This window comes from Hylaeus anthracinus, unplaced genomic scaffold (assembly GCF_026225885.1).
Source record: "Hylaeus anthracinus isolate JK02 unplaced genomic scaffold, UHH_iyHylAnth1.0_haploid 11994, whole genome shotgun sequence".
NCBI classification, from domain to species: Eukaryota; Metazoa; Arthropoda; class Insecta; order Hymenoptera; family Colletidae; genus Hylaeus; species Hylaeus anthracinus.
In genome coordinates this window covers 782,970-801,359 of record NW_026534341.1, presented here as the reverse complement: position 1 = coordinate 801,359, position 18,390 = coordinate 782,970, and the positions used below count along the sequence as shown (strand labels likewise).

The window sequence follows — 18,390 nt, the reverse complement described above, 5'->3', positions numbered from 1 at the left end:
AACACACCCGGCGTTCGCACATACGAACGCTACAGGTTGCAGCTGCTCGATAAAAATTCTTTCACTGCCTCCTTCGTAAAACTTCTTTCACGAAAAGGGCTCTTTGTTCGGATAAGGTAAAGACGTAAAAGATTTTTCTTGGCTCGCGTGAGCTTTGATGCTGTCATTCGGGAAGCGTAAAGAAGACAATTTCGTCTCGCTTTTTTCTTGGTGGGTTACATTATAATCACAGCATACTATTTTTTGTCATCTAAAATACTTCGTCGTACATACGTATGGCGAGAAATCAGAGTGTATATCGTTTTAGTCTGAATTTCTCGTCCTTCGTAATTAATAATAAGAGAATGCATCGAATGCGCGAAATACTATGTGAATGTTTTACGGATATCTTTTTAAATTGGTCAGGTGACGTGCAATTAATTTAAAAGTAATTGTACGATAAGTTCTAGAGAATACTTGAATGTATTCCTAAAGCTTAACAGATTCTTTTCTCGGATCTCCACTCGATTCAACTGAACGGCATAAGTTTAAGCCAATTAAACTAAACATCGTAATCGTATATAAACTAATTGGTTACTAACATTATAACACATGGTTTAATATGTTACAGGACATGGAATGTTTAAACGATGAATGATGAGGTCATCGGTGTTGAGGTAGAATTTGTTTTGGTCGATTATTCGTTTATCGTTATGAGGAGAACGTCGTCGTTTATTTCAAAGAATCCTTTGATTTTGGTCGAAAGTCTGAAAGAATAAAGCGTGACAAAAAGTTTTTAGAATTTTCACTACGGAATGGTTTCACCCTCGAAAAGTAAGTGCAGATGACGCTACTATGTACCACCATTGTGAGGAATCGTGACCAATAGGAGGCCGCGTTAGATCGTATTGAATAGAGGTCTACTTTTAAGAGAGCCTCTGATTGGTCGTTTGTAATTTCCCAAGCAACATCGGGCCACCCGCCATAACGAACGTAGCGTGGTACGAGCGAGTGTTTGAATGAACGTGTTCAAACCTAATTGACTAGATCTTATAATTGGTACCGATTTCAGTTTAGCAGATAGCAGTGTACGCGAGACAGTTGAATACACGGAAACCTATGGTGACACTTTGAAGCCATGGAAGTCGCGCAGAAGCTGCATTTCGACGCATGCGACATACAGGACGAAGAGCTGAATATCAGCTGTCGTACGAACAGCTCCGGTTGTGATGTTGATGATATTTTAGATTCCTCGGCTGATGATTTCGGATGTTCGCCATCCCTTCAACCGAGGAAGTTGTCGTTTAGTAATACAATGGATTGTAGTGACAGTGAAAGTAATCAAACGGTGACAGTTAATAATAACAAAACTCCGATCAGCAACGTGACAGGTTAGTATAATTTAAACTTTTAAACTCTTCGTGGTGTGTGTGTTTTTCTGCAACATTTTCATTACGTTTTCTGTCACGCGTCTTTCTATTCGCAAATTGTTTTCAATCAGAGACAATAAATATAACTTAAATCTCTTACAACTCTTAGATGTTTTAAATACTATGCAACCATTGGGCGTTTTATTAAAATAAGAATGTTTTTTTGTTCTATAATTAATAAAATACATTTTTATAACAGATAACAGAAGCTATGTAAAATATTTTATATTGCGTGATGATCATTTCAATTCAACGCTTTTTTTTCTATGTTATATTTGCAGTTATTTATACTTAGTTTTATGTAATTAATTACTTAATACTTTCCTTTGTAGATTATTTAACTCTAAAGTAGAAGTATTTACTAGCATTATAGGTATCTGTTTTGAAGTAGATTAGAAATTATTTTAATATTTGTAATGATTTTTTGTGTGATGTGAAAAGGTTGATATTTTTGTTGGACAATTCTTTTGCATCATGCACAAGAGTAATTTCTGAGAGAATGTTTGTAAAGTAGTCAGTAAAAGTAATTGCACTGTGTACAGTTATAATTTCTATATTTTATTAAAATGTTAATTTTTAATGTTAATATTTTTTTTGAAAAAGAAGCTGTTTTTATTTATAAAGTAATAATATATCATTTAATGAACATTTTGTACTGAATAAAATCTTGTATCTTTCGAAAGTTCATATTTGAAATCAGGTAAGTGGTTTTTTTAACTTTCATTACAGGAACATCAAGGATTAGAATTCCTCCCCGTGAGAATGTATGTGCGCAAAAAATGTCAATGGCGTGTAGTCCACCTTATAAACGTGTTAGGGCTTTACGTCTTTTCGACTCACCTGCAACCCCTAAAACTTTAATGGAGAAGAGCGCGATGCATACTTCATTTCCATCCAAATGCACCAGACTATTTTCATTAGACAAATCAAGACCCTGTAATTATCAAAATAAATCTGACAAACCTGCAGCTAATGTAAATCCTTTTACACCAAATGGAATGTTGTTAACTGCAAGGAAGCGTACTAGATCTAAACGTAGTCTCAATGAGTGAGTAAGAAATGTACAGACACATTTATCTAACTGATGTTGTACACATTTATCTAACTATTGTTTTTCTTCCATATCAGCTCTCCCGATATCCAAATTCCGAAATTCGATCTTCCCGATTCCGATGATTCAGACAACGAAATAGAACAAGCTACGAAGCGCGTGGCATTGCAAGATTCTAATATTCCTAGATACCATCAAGAATTCCATGAACTTGGATTAATCGGTACAGGCGAATTTGGTTCGGTTTATAAGTGCATCAATCGACTGGACGGATGCACTTACGCTATTAAAAAAAGTATTAAGCCTGTTGCTGGAAGTATCAATGAAAAAAATGCCTTGAACGAAGTATACGCGCATGCCGTACTTGGCAAACATCAACACGTCGTACGATATTATTCAGCTTGGGCAGAAGATAATCATATGATTATTCAAAATGAATATTGTAACGGTGGTAGCCTAGCGGATGCTATCGCTAATTTACAAAAGGAAAACAAGCATTTTACCGAAGCTGAAATGCGACAACTTCTATTACATGTCGCAGAAGGATTAAGATACATTCATAGTATGCAATTAGTACACATGGACATTAAACCAGGAAATATCTTTATTTCGAAAGAGAAGAGGTTACTAGCAGTTAATTACGATTCGGCAGACGACGGATTCGACGAAGAAGAAACAATAGAAGAAGAAATCACATATAAAATAGGCGATTTAGGTCATGTTACGTCTGTTAATAATCCTCAAGTTGAAGAAGGAGATTGTAGATATCTACCAACAGAAATTTTACGCGAAGACTTTAGTCATCTACCAAAAGCTGATATTTTTGCTTTGGGATTAACCGTCTACGAAGCAGGCGGAGGAGGTCCGTTACCTAAAAACGGACCCGAGTGGCATAATATTAGAAATGGAAACTTGAAGGAATTGCCACACTACAGCAGAGATCTTAACGAATTACTCAAGGTAAGAACGTGCGCACTGAGAATACTGCTCTAAGAATTCACAGTAAAATTGTTATTATCTAATTTTATGATCCTGTTTGTTTTCATTACAGCTAATGATTCATCCAAATCCTGAAATGAGACCTTCAGCGGTATGCCTCATTCAACATAGAGTACTATGTCCGTTTGGAAATAAAACGAAAGCTCAATTGCGACGAGAACTGAATGCGGAAAAATTAAAAAATGAAATTCTATCCAAACAATTGCAAGAAGCGGCTAAATGTCTAAAAACCATTGCTCCAAACGTAGCGGCAATTAATAATACGATGAATGCCGGAGGCTACAAGTTAAGACCAACGCCAACTAGAACTTCATCGAGGGTAGTGGGTAAAAAAGTAAATCGAAGTAATAGCACTACAAATTTTTGAATGTTTTATGTTATATTTTTGTCGGACTAAAAAGAAGGAACGAAGGGGGTAGGTAAAGGTGCTTAAAGAATAAACGATTCTTTTAAGTACTTTGATATTGTGATATGAATCAACCGTAGCTTATAAGTGAAAATATGATCAATATTTGATGATATGAGAATATAAGAATGATATACAGAGTGAAATTGCATAATAGTCATGGGTAAACTTTTTTGCCGCGATGAAGGTACTACAATAATAAAACGAGCATGAATTGCAGAACAAAAGACTATAAACAGGTAATTTCTCAATTATTTACATCTCGTGTTTCGTCGCTACTTCAATTTTAAACATGGCTACAGTATACAGTAATTTAATACTGTTAATCTATGTATATTGTGTGTGTTTTATTTTAATGTTAGATAACAAAATAGATATTTAAGGTTTGGAAGATAATTAATTAGTGTCATTGTTCGTCGGTATCTTTCAGGGTATACAACATTGTTTAAATTTTACTCTTTAAAAAGAACAAGAACAATTTTACTATATACTTCAACACGTGCCTTTAATGTTTTTGTTGCAACATTTTTACGTATACACTATGTACAATTACGATATACATTTGTTTTGTAATATTTTCAATTTTTTAAAAAAATCAAATTAACAGTATTATAAAAAGATAAACGTTAAAAAAAGAGTTGCTAGTTAATGTTTTAATCATTGTTTGATACTTCTGTTCCTTTCCAGTTGTTCGAGAATTACTATAGTAAATAATTGGGAATGCTAACAGTAGATTACAACAAATCATTTGTTACAAATACGTTGTACTTTTTATATATCGATATTTGCATGTATTAATAGTTCAATATTTTATATTGTCTAGCATTTAATTGCTACTACACTTGTATTATTCATCGTTTGTTACTCTCAGGCTTCTTATCAAAATGTTTAGTTTACTATTTTTTCTTTCTTTGTTTATGGAAATTTTCATATTCGGACAGAAGACTGCTATTTTAAATTTTTATACTTCTTCATAATACGAACTCAATAGCTTTTAAGGGATTATATTTTTTAATGTGATAACGAAAAATTAATATTACTCACTTAGCATTGGCTGCTTGTAAATACGTACTTTTGATAACAGAAAGGTAATCATTTTTCAATCATTAAAGCCGATAGCTGACACAATAGAGCTTCATCCAAGCATACTTCCTAGCCCTAATCATTTCAATTTCACTCTGTGTATGCTTTATATGAAAGAATAATAACTCTTAAAATCATAAGCGATTAAAGAGTGACCCTTCGAACGTAAAATGTTTTAAGTTTAAATTATTTTTATAGTATTTTTTTAGTCCTATTGTCTTTGGCATGCTCTAGATTTCGTATTATACCATTTTCTCTCGTGTTTTTATTATATATATCGAATACTGATGTTTAATAATCCGCGTTTCTAGTGTAGACGGTACTTTCGATTAGGTGTTCCTTATTTTATTTACTAGTATGAAATTCGCAAGAAAAGGAAGACATATATTTTCTATATTGTACAAATCTCCTATGAATTTTTCTACTTAATTTTGGTCTTGTAACAAACTTTGTTTCACGATCAGGGATGTCAAAGTATGGTAGTTCATTACGGTGTAGTGAATTTGACGATCCGTATTATACGAATACATTCGATGAATATTCTTGTTCCTTAAAGTGACATCAGTTAGATGCCTTATGTACAATCATGGCTTCTAGCTAATAAAAAAAAAGAAAGAATTAAAGCCTTTGTATGTACCTTAATTTAACATTCTCGTGTCACTAAGCATGCTAATATGTGATCTTTTATATTTGTGTTACCGACGCATTTCGATATTTATATTAAATAGCACGTGTAATGCCTCGCATTACTGTTTACAAAAATTCGAAAGAAATATCTGGACAGTGTTTTCTAATATCATGTAATTTGTTGTAGTTTGCGATACAAACTACTTGTGTTTTTTTTTTATTTACTATATGAATTTGGTTTTTGAACAAGGTCTATTAAAAAACAAATTTCCCATTGCATTGTCGATGTTAAAAGTAATGCGATCGAAATGTTAATTCTCCCCAGTCTTGTAACTTATGTGTAACCTCGTTTAACAACCAATGTTATGTATTTAGTCATAGACCGCGATATGTATAAAAGTTATGGACTTGCGTACAAAAAAAAATGTGAATAATCCATAAAAAAAAAAAGCGGTTTAAGCTTCTAAGTGTGTGCCAGAAAGGGTAGACCCCGATTTGTGGCATTAAAATATGTGGTGTTGCACCACATTTATATACACTGTGAACTGTTGTTTCATTAATCTTATTATTATTATTATTATTATTATTAATATTATTATTATATATTATTAATATTATTATAATAAATGATAATTAACGAACTGACTTTCCTTAGTTATTCATTTTCTTATTCCTTAAAAAAATGATTACAAAATAAAACTGAAACGTATCTATTTATGTATGTATTTTCAGCATTCCAATTTGGCTGTTCTCAATTTTATCCAAGAAAACAAAACAAGGAATGTATGTACATTTTTTATTTTTAATTGTACATACATACGAAATAAAGAACGTGTAACAATAAATATTTAATGCTTAATCGAACATGTGTTTTATAAACCTAATTATTGAATTTAATTCCCCTGTAAGCAAGAAAAGAAATTAATATAACAGGAAAAAAGAAATATCAGTTTTCGGGTTAGGAATATTTAATAAAATGGTGTATATAGGTCTTTTTTCCTGTAGACTGTAGTGCGTTTTATATATGATATTAGTTTGAAAATAATAATCGCGTAACTGAACACCGTACAAGTCGTGGATTTTACTGTATATAAGTACATATACATACACGCGTACATGTATTGATAAGGCATACGATATAGTGAAGAAAGACGCATTGCTTATAAATACCGGCCAGTTGGACATTAAATGCAATAACGTTTGTAGAACAATAACGACTGTCTACACAATCGTTTGTTTTTTATATTTTTAGAAGTATCTCCAAAAAAATACTAACGAATTTCTCTTGTATTTGTTGGTCGTAATAATCGAGATTGTTCTTCTATTCGTTTATTAACCGTCTTCCAGTGTACGAAAACGAGTAAATACATGCATATAACAAATAAATTATATTTTAATATTTAAAATAAAATTTAATAACCACGAAGCACTGTTATTTTGTACGATTTCTTGCAATTGCATAAAACCACAGAAAAGAATCTGCTGTCAATCTCAGTTTCGTTTGTTTGCAATTAACGACGAGAATACCAAACAATTACGTTATATATGGCACATATTGTTTTATATCTTGTTGCATTCAGAATTTTACGAATAATGCTTTGACTTAGGTGCATCCAACCTTTAGTTTCTACTTGATCTTATACTAAGATTATTAGGTAAAATACTTTCACAAAAGATTTGTAGTGAATAAAATACTATAGATTAGTTTGTGAGAGAATGATTCTAGGTACAATGTTTAATAGATATCATTATATTATCAATAAAATATGCTTGCTTCGTTCAATTACAACATTTCAAGCATGTTGAAATAGGATTAGACGTATTGTCCAAGCGTGCACGCACAAAATCTTTTAAAGGAGACTGCATGAAACGTTTCTAAAGAAGAACCAGAAAAAATGCTGCATTGGCTGAACTTGCTCGTAGGCCGACATTCTCTAATTTTTACAAAAATGGTTTGAATCTTATTTACTGTTATTAATATTTCTTCATTGTACGTACTAATGTTTTCCAAGCTGGAGATTTAAATCTCTCATTTATCATAGGCATGGGAATTTTATTTCCTTTCAAGGGCTCATTTATTGAAAAGTATTGGAAACCATTAGTATACATTGTGTTTTATTATTATCTTATTATTTATATTCAATTACCATGGTAAGATTATATTTCTATAATTTGTATTTGTTAAAATATCTAAATTATTACAGACACACCTTGATAATGTATCCAAAATATACACAAGAAGGTCAGCAAAGAAAAAGGCAAAGTGAACTTTTATATCGATATGGATACTTTTTATCAATGCTTTTGTGTATGATACTTGCATCAGTTAGACCACACTTGGGTAAAACAAATGGTACTTATACTAATATAATTATATTCAGAATTATGAAGATTATCATACTATTCTTATATTGTGTATTATAGGTGTTTTTAATGGAAATATTATCATTCGATATTTTGCTGTGCCTTTAACATACCTAGAAGCAGGGTTATTGTGTGATCTTAAATCTCTGTATTTAACATTGAGCAATTACTCCCTTTTAATATTTACAATGATCTTTATGTACATCTTAATGCCTTCTTTGATGAAACTTGGAGTATGTTTGTTGACTTATGCAGACATTAATATATGGTTGTTAAAGGGAATGGAAGTAAATAAATAAAAATAAAGATACATCTAGTTGAATTATGAATTAAATATAATTAATTGTAGGGGTATCTATTATCATAATTCTTTCCTTTTAGGTGCTTTACTGTATGCCACCCCCATTGAATACAAATCTTGTTCTATGTAGATTGGCACAGGCAGATTTGTCAACAAGTATCGTAATAACTTTGGTTTCTCATTTTGCAGGATTATTTATATCACCTGTACTACTATATTTTGTGGTAAATCGAGCGTGTATATGTATGATTGTTATTTTATAAACATTTTTCCACCAGAAAATACATTATTTCTGTTACAGTTAGGCGCATCCACGCCTCCTTTGGTTGGCGTTAACGTCAAAGAAACCATTTATAGCACGATTGTACCGTTAGTTATTGGTATTGCTATTCAATTTTTCATTTTAAAATATGGTTTTTGTTTCAAAATTAAATCGCCATGGTTCTCCCAAGCATTACTATTAGCCACAGCATACCACTGGTTTTGCGACGCTGTTTCAGTGGATGCGTCGTCTTTACAAGCTAGTGATGTGATATTATGCGTAGTAATCGGTAAGTTTATTAATATTTATTATATGAACATGTATGATAACATATTCAGAAAATGTTTAATGTCAATCGTTGCAAAGAATATTCTTGTGCAATTTTGGTGGCATGTATTTGTTTCATTTAAACGTGTCAAAATATTGTTGAGTTAAATATGTCTCGGCAACTTAAGTGTCTTACTATATGCATGGTTTATATCAGCCAGTTATAGTATCAGTATTCTTTATGTTCAAGCTTGCGTGGGACAAATCTTTGTTAGCTGCTTGTGTTGGATTTTGTGCTCTCGATGGTTACCACGGAATATCTTACTAGCTGCACTTTTTACAAGTACCCACAAGTCGGTTGGTCTTGGCAGCTGGGTTTTGCGCGGTGCTTACCATGGTTCAGCTCATGGTCCAGCAGTGAATTTACCATTGTCCATACTACCAGTTGCACAGTTATTGTTAGGCAGTTTATTAGCTAGCTGGTTATCTCCATAATGTCAATGTTAGGCAGGCAATTTCAATAAATTTGTGTGTATTTTATCCTAATTATTTTCCATCTAAAATCGCACGTATGTTTAATTGTGTATTGCCGTTTTTCATTCAACGTATTATTACGACTATTTTTGTTTAAAAAATGAGACTAAATGCATATGTTGTTTGTTATAGCAATTTTAATCTCGAAGCACCATGAAGTATTTTAGTATGTACTGACAGACCATAGAAAGAAGAAACATTGCTCCGATCAGAAAAATTACAGGATGTTCTAATGACTTTAGTAATCGAATTAATATCAAAATATACGATGAAAAACTGATTCTTCTAAAAATATATTATAGTCTTTTTAAATAAACGCATTCTGTTTATCTCGATACTCTAAAAATCTGTATCTTCTTAATCTTCAATAAATGGAATACTTAAAATAATACTGGGTAGGAGTTTACTCAAAATTATTTTCAAAATGTATCAAATAAGTTTATTCATATGTATAACGAAATGCCAGCGAAGGCGTTGAAACATAGTCTGTGATTTTATGTTTTCTTTAAAATTCGCGTAGAATGTATACGTGCTTCATTTTTATTGCGGAATTTAATACTTACCTTGAAAATGAATCTTAAGAATTTATATGTAACAATTATATATTATATTGTTTTCAGTATATATTGAAACAACTAGTGTAAAATTATGCATGAATAAGCTTTTTTTCGATTCTAATCAACTCAGTTTCATTGACATTTGATAAAAGGAAATCATGACAATTATACATTACACTGTACATCATTACAGGAACAATCTTTAAATAGTACATTAAGTGAAAGTAAAAAAGAAAAATCAAATTACACTACTTCGAAGCGTTATACGCTATATCTTATGTGGTAATTATATAATAAATTGTATTTGTATCTTACAAGTTATAAATATAGTTTCCTCACTTTCGATTGTAAAATTTCTGAAAATTATAAGTATCTACTTATTCTAAAAGTCTGTCTACTGTTATAGATATATCTCGAAAGTAATAACAAGAGACATTTCACAGTTTTACACACGAAAGAAAAAGGACTTTGAATTCAGAATAAGATGTTTCCCATACAAAACATAGCGATTTTATTCTACAAATAATGGGATAAATTTGGTTAGTTTTTTTTTCTTGTTGTTGTTGTTGTTGTTGTTGTTGGAAACTTGCATATCAGTTTTCTATTTTGCAACGCGCAACTCGGCACGGTATATACTTTTTATACCGTTATAACGCGTACACGCATATATTTAATAATATTAACAAATAGTGTAACACTCATGATAACGTGTATGAGCTCGTAACCTGACTCTTTCGTGAAAATCATGGCATTTGATGCATCAAATAACGGTGCAGCAGTGGCGCAGGTGCTGAGCATATATTGATTTGCCCAGATCATCACACAGTCATTGTAGCTGGTACCAAGTTTTTTGTCACGAGTAACGCTGACGCTGCTATCGCCGCCAGCTACGCGATTCACCATCTTCATCCTCTTCTTCTTCGTTCTCTTCGAGTAGTAGTGCTTTTGCGTTGGCCTGTGACAAATAAAATTCATCGTGTACAAAAGTAACGGATCGTTCTTTTGCTTCTTTAATTTAACGGTAATTATAGGTATCATGTTTCAGGAACTCACTTCTAAATCAATTTCTTCATCGGTGGTAGGTGGTGCTTGTTCGGAACGCGAAGAAAGTTGTACAGTTGCGTTCGTATTACTACCACCACCGCCGCGGTGTAAATGATGCCCGGAAACCCATGTTATAGACAATAATCTATCCTGAAATGTGCGTCCCTTTGCAAAAGCCACCTCCGCTTCTTTTCTTGATTTGAAATTGATTACAATTGAAGGCGTTGCATCGTCTACTATTTGATTCACAATTTCTCCAAATTGCTGAAACGTGATTGATACACAAATTAATTATATGGAATTATATAAATACAGTGAAAAATATAACTTATTGATAATTACTTGAAAATGCGCTAAAACTTCAGCCTTTTCTTCGGTTTCGTAACCAGAGACTAGAAGACTCGTCGGTCTGTGATCTACCGAAACATGAGTAAAACTTCCTCTACCGCGACCCCTGTAAGATAGTGCATGGGTGCCTCGTATAATTCTACTAGATCTTGTACCTCTACCGACAGGTGGGCCTGCGTTTAAACCTAACGCGGCAGCTTGAGCTCGTAACTCGTTTAATCTCTTTTGCAACTCTCCGGCATCCTGTCCCTCTTGTTGTGCAGTCATTAAATCTAACTCAGCGTCTAAGATCTCCTTTTGGGTTTGTTCTCTCGACTTGGCTTGCGTCTTATTTACACCGATTTGACCATTAACAGCCAGATCCTTGCGTAAGTTGTCAATAGATTGCTGCATAGTCTTTATCGTAGTCATAAGTGCATCTTTTTGTTCGGGATTTTTCTCGGCTTTGTCGATCAATGCTCGAATTTCTATCAGATGCTTATCCAGTAGTTCTTGTTTTCTCTTGCGCAAGTCGGCGGTTAACTTTAATGCCTCCTTACGTTTCTCCTCCTGTTTCTTTTTTAAGGTTTCTTTAGCTGCTAGTATCTCTTGTGTCTTTTTTATTGCAAGAACTTTGTCCTCCCGGGTTGGAACAGTGGCGGTCGCTTTTGGCGATGTTGGAACCAAACTTTGCGTGACTTGTTCTTCGGTTGAACGACGAGTGGGGATGTATTCGTTTTCATCAGTTTTAGTTGGCGCTGGTACGGCAGCACCCAATCGTTCTTTCACGGAAGGTCGACATCCTGAGTAAAAATAATACCCTCGGTTAAATATCGGTATATTTCTTTTTTTACGGAAAATGTAATTAGTCGAGAATTTCGATACCAACTTACCTGGTGGTACATTTTCAATAGCGCCACCAGCAGCGTTATTATTAATATTGTTATGCCAAAACACTTTGATAAATCTATTATTCAACACAGCCTCTGTACTTCTATACGCAGCTTTCGCTTCGGTTGGTAGCTGGAAGGTAACCAACGCTCCTTCGGGATCTCCGCCGAAATTAACTTGGATATTTACAATTTTACCAAATTTCGAGAAGTGATTATTCAATTGGGTTATGTTGTTCAAGCTACGGGGGACCTTTTTCAGTTCCAAAGAACAATTAGCTGGATTGTGTACTACTCGTTGTTTTGGTCCGAGACGGTTGAAATCAAATGCTTGTTTACGTTTCAACGGATTCGTTTGAGGGTGAGTTATTTCGGACGAATTCGTGTGGGGAATAACTGGCACGCTGATTAGTTCCCTTTGACCCCGCCCATAAATTCCAGGTCCCGGCGGGGGATGCCTTCCCCATGGCATTCGAGGCTCCATGCTTGGCGCGTCCGGGTTATATTCTGCGAATGCGTCTGTGGGAATTCGTTACGCGTCAAAAACAATAATAAAATAATATATAAAGCACTATCATGGTCAAACGTTCCTAAACATTTTGAGATTAAGAAATACCAACCCATGTTAGAGTGATGTTGATTTCTCAAGTGGGGAGGAGGTAAACTTGCAAGAGGAAGGTGTTGAGGTGGGGCATTTCCATTAGGTCCTTGAGGCGGTTCTGGTACCGCCGATACAGGTACAGTTCCTGGTGCTTGCGCACTATGCGGTCCGAAGGTCAGAACGCGACTTAAAGCTACATCTTCTAATACAACTGGATCTGTACCATGATCGTAAGGGCACAAATCGCCTCTCATGCAGTAGCCTTTTTCTGCAAGTATACATTTTCATCAGAATAACAAAAACATATTACCGAAAATAGCGATTGTTCGACTACTTGGAAAATACAAACCGTCAAAGTCTCTGCATCTTCTCTTCGTTTGGAACCCTGGTTGGTTATTTGGTACACTAGAAACAACAGCGACGACGCTTTGAATTGACTGACTAGTAGTAGACAACCTCATGTCTACATCTCCATGATTACTATCCTGTGTTGGAGTTCCACCACCAGGACTCCCTTCGATTCTTTCCGATCTGTCTATATCCATCCTATCGGATCGATCAATCTTCTTACGATCTAGCGATCTTGATCTCGATCGTAACGGTGTCGGAGACCTGTTTCTAAATCGCGCCCTGTGGTCACGATTCTCAGGACCATCTCGTATCCTCGGTCGTATCGGGGATGTACTGCGACTTCTGCTTCGTCTGTGCGCAACATTAATCATTAAAGAGGAGGAAGAAGGTTTTTATGAATTCAAATACATCGTTAATCGACATAACAGACCTTCTATCGTGCCGTCTTGTATTTGGTGGTGACTCGTTTCTCCACGGTCGACTCCTGTCGCGTTCTCGATCGCGACGAATATGTTCTCTGCTCCTAGACCTACGTCTGTCTCTCTCCCACGAACGTGAACGCGATCTTGTTCTGGATCGCATACGACCACTCCTAAGGCACGCGTAATTTGCATTTTAACAAGATACATTTATAGAGATTTTTTTTTTTTTTTATATGTCGATCGAACTTACCGACTTCGCGAACGTTTCTCCTTTTCTTTGTCAATTTTATCAGAGTCTGACTTTCTAGTTTCACGTTTACCTATTGCCATAGGCGCCGATCCATTTATTTGGAGGGGAACAGGGGGATTTGTATTGACAGTAGTAACAGGAATTGTAGCTTCGACTATCTTTTCTGTTGCTAAACCAGGTGCTGGTGGATTTACACCTGGAGGTGTCCCACCACTATCTGGATCATTTTTTGCAGGTGGAAGCGTGTATTCTTGAGTTTCCAATGTTTTAAATAGTAATTCCACAAAGTTCTTTGTTTCTGCAACAAAAAAATCATGATTGAATAGATAATTTGTAGCTTATGCAAATGATATTGTTCTGATTATAAACATACCGTGTTGCAAAAATACATCAAGTTGTTCAACCATTCCACCTCTCAATTCTTCTAATGTTTTGTCCTTCTTAACAAGAGCGTATACATATTTTGCTAATGCAGCAGGATCTGCATCGCAACTAAAAAGACAAACAGATATTGTTAATATCGTATTTAACGTTTCTCCTGTTATAATATTCAATCTAGAAATTAGTGATTTGGGTTACTAGAAAATATTTTTAAAGGTAGGGTCTTATTACTATAACAAACAATTATTAGGCATTATCACAGAGGTTACATGCTACATTTCTATTATGTTAATGTATATGAAAAATATATATTGAGCTATACAATAAGTACTACTTTAATCAATTATAATCTAACATAGTATGATCATATTTTTTGTACAAGTTATAGGGTACAAAAACAGAACATTCTATTAAATCAATACATTACAAATATGTAAATACAGTCAATTACATGCTTAAAATTAATTTATGGCACATGAAAAGGGAAACAATTTTATTTAATACAAAAAACATAATACAATGTATGCTAATAATTCAAACATGTATGATTCTCAGCTTAGCATCTTTTAATAATCATGATGTTGCTTACAGTGAAAATCTTGCTCCGTATAAACAAATAATTTTAATAACAATCTAATTTGGGGAGAACAAATTACGTTTCGATTAATCATTGCTGTCAACAAATCGTTATGAAATAAGCGAATCCCGGAAATTATTTACATGGAAAAATGAGGAATGAAAGGAAATGGTTTTTTCGCGATAGCTAAGGAAATACGCGTAATATCGATTTTCCGAAAGAGAACACAGCGAAATTAACCACATTACTCTCAATTATTCGAAATGCGTTCGCTACAAAATACATGAGAAATATTATCGTGATCGGGCATATTGTTGTTCAGCTGGTTGTTACCAGAAGCAGGATAAATACGGTGCGGCGATAGATCTCGAGAGGATCTATCGAAGATCATGTAGAAACAGACGAGGTGCCACAAGTAAATATAAATCTGCATGGGGTATAAAGCATAGCACATGTACGGCCATTTACAACATCAAATGCATACACATACACCTAAAACTGTACTCGGGCAAGCTGGCCTACTTACAGCGGCTCCAACACGGCGGTGAGCCACGCCTTGAATTGATCCGGATTCTCTATAATCATTTTTAGCGAATACGCAACGAAAAACACATGGAACTTTTCAAAGACACACGTTAATTACACAATTTCTGGGCGGGAATAAGTACTCTCCTAAGTAAAGACAGTCGCCATTCTGAAATCTCACTCCTATACACGCACCGCTCACATATAGGCAGCTCGCTTCTAGAAAATATCACAGGAGTCGCTGGTGGTAGCTCGTCAGATAGGTTAGTTCCGCTCGCTAGTTTCTCACCATAGAGTATGATAGAATCTAGATACAAATACGACGCCTTATATATATATAGACTAAAGTAGACGAATTAAAGCAGGGAATCCAAAAGAATCGCTTAAAAGTTGTGGAACTGTTGTTTTAGAGAAAAATGCACGCAATTATTTAACTAAATTCGTTTCAAAGTTAGTTCTATATGTTCATCGCTAGATGGACACGAAGACGCATCTAGTGGCGCTATCCGTGAGAAAATGCCCAACTTTGTGATGAAAATCGTACCTACTGTTTTTTAGCAAACAAAAATGTATTGTAGCTTGAATTGTCAAATTACAAACAGAATTATTAATTAGTTCGAATTAATAATTGTGTAATATTAATTTTGAGCTAATAAAATACCATAAAACTTTAATCTTACGTTCAAGATGCGAAATTGAAGTCTGCGTTGAGTGTGCGCAGGAAGCTGGTGCTCTTCCGTCCGCCATGTTGGTTTCAGTTAGTTTCCGTTTAGTTCATTTTAGTTGACAAATCAAAGTAAAATCTTAGTGATTATTGAAACGGATAGAAAATTAGAGTGATCATTACCCTGAGGTTTATTAAGAAGTCAATTACAAGTTATTCTATTCGAGTCGCATAATTCTATGTCTTCAGGTACAGAATTTCGCTTTCTTTTTTCGTAGTAATGGGTTACTATCCCGGCGCCTAGAGCATCAGCTATTATGTTCATAGTGGTCCTGAAACGATCTCTAAGAAGGAATAGCGTAATTTATTATATTGAATAAATGATTTAAATAAATTAAGTAAAATGATCGATTCTTACACAAGCCAATCGATCGCTATAATTAACGAAACATCTTCCGCTGGCACTCCCACAGAATTTAGTACCATTATTAGCATTACGTATCCGCCACTGGGTAAGCCAGCAGCACCGATACACGATAAAGTACATGTAATGCTATAAAATTTGTTTTTAACGTTAGCATACAAGTATAATTAAACGTAGGTGTTTTATATTTAACGAAAATGTTATTGAAAACAATCGTAATACAAACATGATTATTATGACTTGAAATAACGAGTATTGGAGTCCGTGTAATTGAATTATAAAAATTGCACCAATACTTTCATATAGTGCTATGCCATCCATATTTATTGCAGCACCAATTGGAACAATAAATCTAGTTATCTTGGATGGTATTCCTATACGTTCTAAGCACGCGAGTGTTACTGGAACTGTAGCTGTACTAAATTAGAATTGTTAAATAATTAAAATTTGATCAAGAGAAAGTAATTTAACTGGTCTAGCTTGATATTATAAATGTTAGATTTATTTTTTATTAATTACCTGGATGAGGTACCAAACGCAGTAGCAAAAGCTGGTCCTAGTTTAGATATAATTTTATATGGAGACTGATGGGTGCATGTAAAATATAGCAAAGGAAGCACAATAAAACCTTGTATAAGTAGACCACTGAACACAGTGAATATGTACATTCCTAGTTGTTTTATGATGTCACCAAAATCTTCCACTTCTAATACTTTTGCAGCAATAAGAAACAGTACACTTACTGGTACTATCCTATACGGCATAAATATTATTTATTAAATTTATTCATTTTTTTTTTTATTAGTTATGTAACTATTATCTTTACTTTATTGCCCAATTCATCATTTTCGTCACCGACTCTGACACAGACTGAAAAAAGTTTTTTAAAGGTTCACCCTTAGCATCTATGTTTCCAATTGCTAAACCCAGTATTAAACTAAAGGATACCAAGCCTAAAACATTTGTTCCTGACACATTTTTGTGACTTATTTCCCATTCGTCTATTGGCACTGTAAAAGAAAGAAAAAGGAATTCAAGGTTTATTGTATGCTAGAGGAAGGTTTCTGTGTAGTTCTAACATACCTGACCCATTCATTGGTTCTATTAACGAAGTTTGATACTAAAACAATTTTTATATAAAATGTCTTGTTTGAAACTGACTACTTAATAATTATTAAGGTAAAAGTTAACAAATTCTTTTACCTGGTTTATGCACGCATTTACTATGTTATCCGGTATGAAATTGCTATAAACAAGTAGAAGTGTAAGGAAAATATAAAATAAAATTTAATCAATGTTAAGTAGGTAAGAATTACCGAAGTAAATCTAACACTGTATCCTCTGTGATGAAATATTTGGTTGTATTTTGCGATACAATACTTCCATTTTTATGCAATTCTCCAGGTTTTATCATCTGAACGAGTATAACACTTAGTATTATTCCAAGTGTTGTTGTTGTTGTGTAATAGTACAGTACCATTAATCCAATGCAACCTACGAATTTTAAAGGATATAAAAATGAATTCGACCGTTTAATACTAACGAATTTAACTGTTTCGTGTTTACCTGATTTCTTTAAATTGCAAGTAGCACTCACGATACTAGATGTTAAAAGAGGTAGTATTAAACAATTTACCAGCCTCATAAATAGTTCTCCAGGAAACTTTAGATACATAATATTTCGTTCAGACCACGGTTGATCTGTAGAAACTTTCAGGACAGCACCTGTTATAATCCCAGTAATTACACCCGCAATTGTTCTTGCTATTAGCTTTTGTTTTATTAATTGTTTTAACACATTCATTTTATATTAATTTGTTATTACTTTCCACAATTAATAGCGAACAGTTTACACGCGAACGTATAAAATGAGCGTCATAGCAAATAGCATTGTGGACATATGTGCAGAAGATAAGAATTCTTATCTGTTTGATGAATGATAAAAGGAGAGGAAATTATATATTTATAGATTATATTATAGCTTTTTAAAACAGTTGCTTTTTTTTTTTTTTTTTTTTTAAATTCATTGATTTGTTTGAAGTGTTAGGTGTAGGGTAAACACTTAAAATATTCA

General features: G+C 33.8%; 4 protein-coding genes across 10 annotated transcripts; 2 read left to right on the top strand and 2 right to left on the bottom strand.

Moving 5' to 3' along the window:
- The first annotated feature begins 13 nt into the window (after positions 1–13).
- Positions 14–6,220, top strand: LOC128889052 (wee1-like protein kinase). 2 transcript variants are annotated; one of them, XM_054146363.1, is made up of 6 exons: positions 14–210; positions 611–980; positions 1,052–1,370; positions 2,139–2,457; positions 2,538–3,420; positions 3,512–6,220. In XM_054146363.1, exons 3-6 carry the CDS (start codon positions 1,118–1,120, stop codon positions 3,824–3,826), a joined length of 1,770 nt encoding a protein of 589 aa, XP_054002338.1. In that variant the 5' UTR covers positions 14–210; positions 611–980; positions 1,052–1,117; the 3' UTR covers positions 3,827–6,220. The 2 variants fall into 2 exon arrangements, with proteins under 2 accessions (XP_054002338.1, XP_054002337.1); XM_054146362.1 differs by having other exon boundaries at positions 611–1,370.
- Positions 6,221–6,629: 409 nt separating this feature from the next.
- On the top strand, positions 6,630–10,546 carry LOC128889116 (sodium/bile acid cotransporter 7-like). Of its 6 annotated transcripts, none has more exons than XR_008460367.1 (7): positions 6,633–7,527; positions 7,780–7,928; positions 8,000–8,226; positions 8,321–8,464; positions 8,542–8,791; positions 9,020–9,338; positions 9,436–10,546. XR_008460367.1 is itself a non-coding variant. In XM_054146497.1 (7 exons), the coding sequence occupies exons 3-7, from the start codon at positions 7,793–7,795 to the stop codon at positions 9,262–9,264; spliced, it is 1,002 nt and encodes a 333-aa protein (XP_054002472.1). In that variant the 5' UTR covers positions 6,634–7,230; positions 7,387–7,527; positions 7,780–7,792; the 3' UTR covers positions 9,265–10,546. The 6 variants fall into 6 exon arrangements, 5 of the variants coding, with proteins under 5 accessions (XP_054002473.1, XP_054002474.1, XP_054002472.1 ...); XM_054146497.1 differs by having other exon boundaries at positions 6,634–7,230; positions 7,387–7,527; positions 9,020–10,546; XM_054146495.1 differs by having other exon boundaries at positions 6,634–7,230; positions 7,318–7,527; positions 9,020–10,546.
- Positions 10,001–15,429, bottom strand: LOC128889100 (RNA-binding protein 26). Its single transcript, XM_054146457.1, has 10 exons — positions 15,230–15,429; positions 14,119–14,237; positions 13,746–14,043; positions 13,504–13,665; positions 13,072–13,424; positions 12,742–12,990; positions 12,125–12,640; positions 11,247–12,034; positions 10,914–11,168; positions 10,001–10,815 (listed from the first exon to the last, which is right to left on the bottom strand). The coding sequence occupies exons 1-10, from the start codon at positions 15,286–15,288 to the stop codon at positions 10,735–10,737; spliced, it is 2,880 nt and encodes a 959-aa protein (XP_054002432.1). The 5' UTR covers positions 15,289–15,429; the 3' UTR covers positions 10,001–10,734.
- On the bottom strand, positions 15,426–18,352 carry LOC128889111 (excitatory amino acid transporter 1-like). Its single transcript, XM_054146487.1, has 10 exons — positions 17,883–18,352; positions 17,633–17,810; positions 17,520–17,562; positions 17,400–17,436; positions 17,143–17,326; positions 16,836–17,069; positions 16,543–16,734; positions 16,311–16,445; positions 15,909–16,236; positions 15,426–15,535 (listed from the first exon to the last, which is right to left on the bottom strand). Exons 1-9 carry the CDS (start codon positions 18,118–18,120, stop codon positions 16,095–16,097), a joined length of 1,383 nt encoding a protein of 460 aa, XP_054002462.1. The 5' UTR covers positions 18,121–18,352; the 3' UTR covers positions 15,426–15,535; positions 15,909–16,094.
- Positions 18,353–18,390: the final 38 nt, after the last annotated feature.

What these genes read in the sequence shown, in the direction of transcription:
- LOC128889116 (XM_054146498.1), top strand. Translation starts at nt 7,793, where the DNA reads ATGTATCCAAAATATACACAAGAAGGTCAGCAAAGAAAAAGGCAAAGT. An exon ending in GGTTGTTAAAGGGAATGGAA is followed by an intron (nt 8,227 to 8,320) that starts GTAAATAAATAA and finishes CTTTCCTTTTAG; the next exon opens with GTGCTTTACTGTATGCCACC. An exon ending in GATATTATGCGTAGTAATCG is followed by an intron (nt 8,792 to 9,019) that starts GTAAGTTTATTA and finishes TTTATGTTCAAG; the next exon opens with CTTGCGTGGGACAAATCTTT.
- LOC128889111 (XM_054146487.1), bottom strand. Translation starts at nt 18,120, where the DNA reads ATGAATGTGTTAAAACAATTAATAAAACAAAAGCTAATAGCAAGAACA. An exon ending in TTGCAATTTAAAGAAATCAG is followed by an intron (nt 17,811 to 17,882) that starts GTAAACACGAAA and finishes TAAAATTCGTAG; the next exon opens with GTTGCATTGGATTAATGGTA. An exon ending in TTTCAAGTCATAATAATCAT is followed by an intron (nt 16,446 to 16,542) that starts GTTTGTATTACG and finishes CAAATTTTATAG; the next exon opens with CATTACATGTACTTTATCGT.
- LOC128889100 (XM_054146457.1), bottom strand. Translation starts at nt 15,288, where the DNA reads ATGATTATAGAGAATCCGGATCAATTCAAGGCGTGGCTCACCGCCGTG. An exon ending in GAGAAACGTTCGCGAAGTCG is followed by an intron (nt 13,666 to 13,745) that starts GTAAGTTCGATC and finishes CGCGTGCCTTAG; the next exon opens with GAGTGGTCGTATGCGATCCA. An exon ending in AAGATGCAGAGACTTTGACG is followed by an intron (nt 12,991 to 13,071) that starts GTTTGTATTTTC and finishes GTATACTTGCAG; the next exon opens with AAAAAGGCTACTGCATGAGA.
- LOC128889052 (XM_054146363.1), top strand. Translation starts at nt 1,118, where the DNA reads ATGGAAGTCGCGCAGAAGCTGCATTTCGACGCATGCGACATACAGGAC. An exon ending in TCCGATCAGCAACGTGACAG is followed by an intron (nt 1,371 to 2,138) that starts GTTAGTATAATT and finishes CTTTCATTACAG; the next exon opens with GAACATCAAGGATTAGAATT. An exon ending in ATCTTAACGAATTACTCAAG is followed by an intron (nt 3,421 to 3,511) that starts GTAAGAACGTGC and finishes TTTTCATTACAG; the next exon opens with CTAATGATTCATCCAAATCC.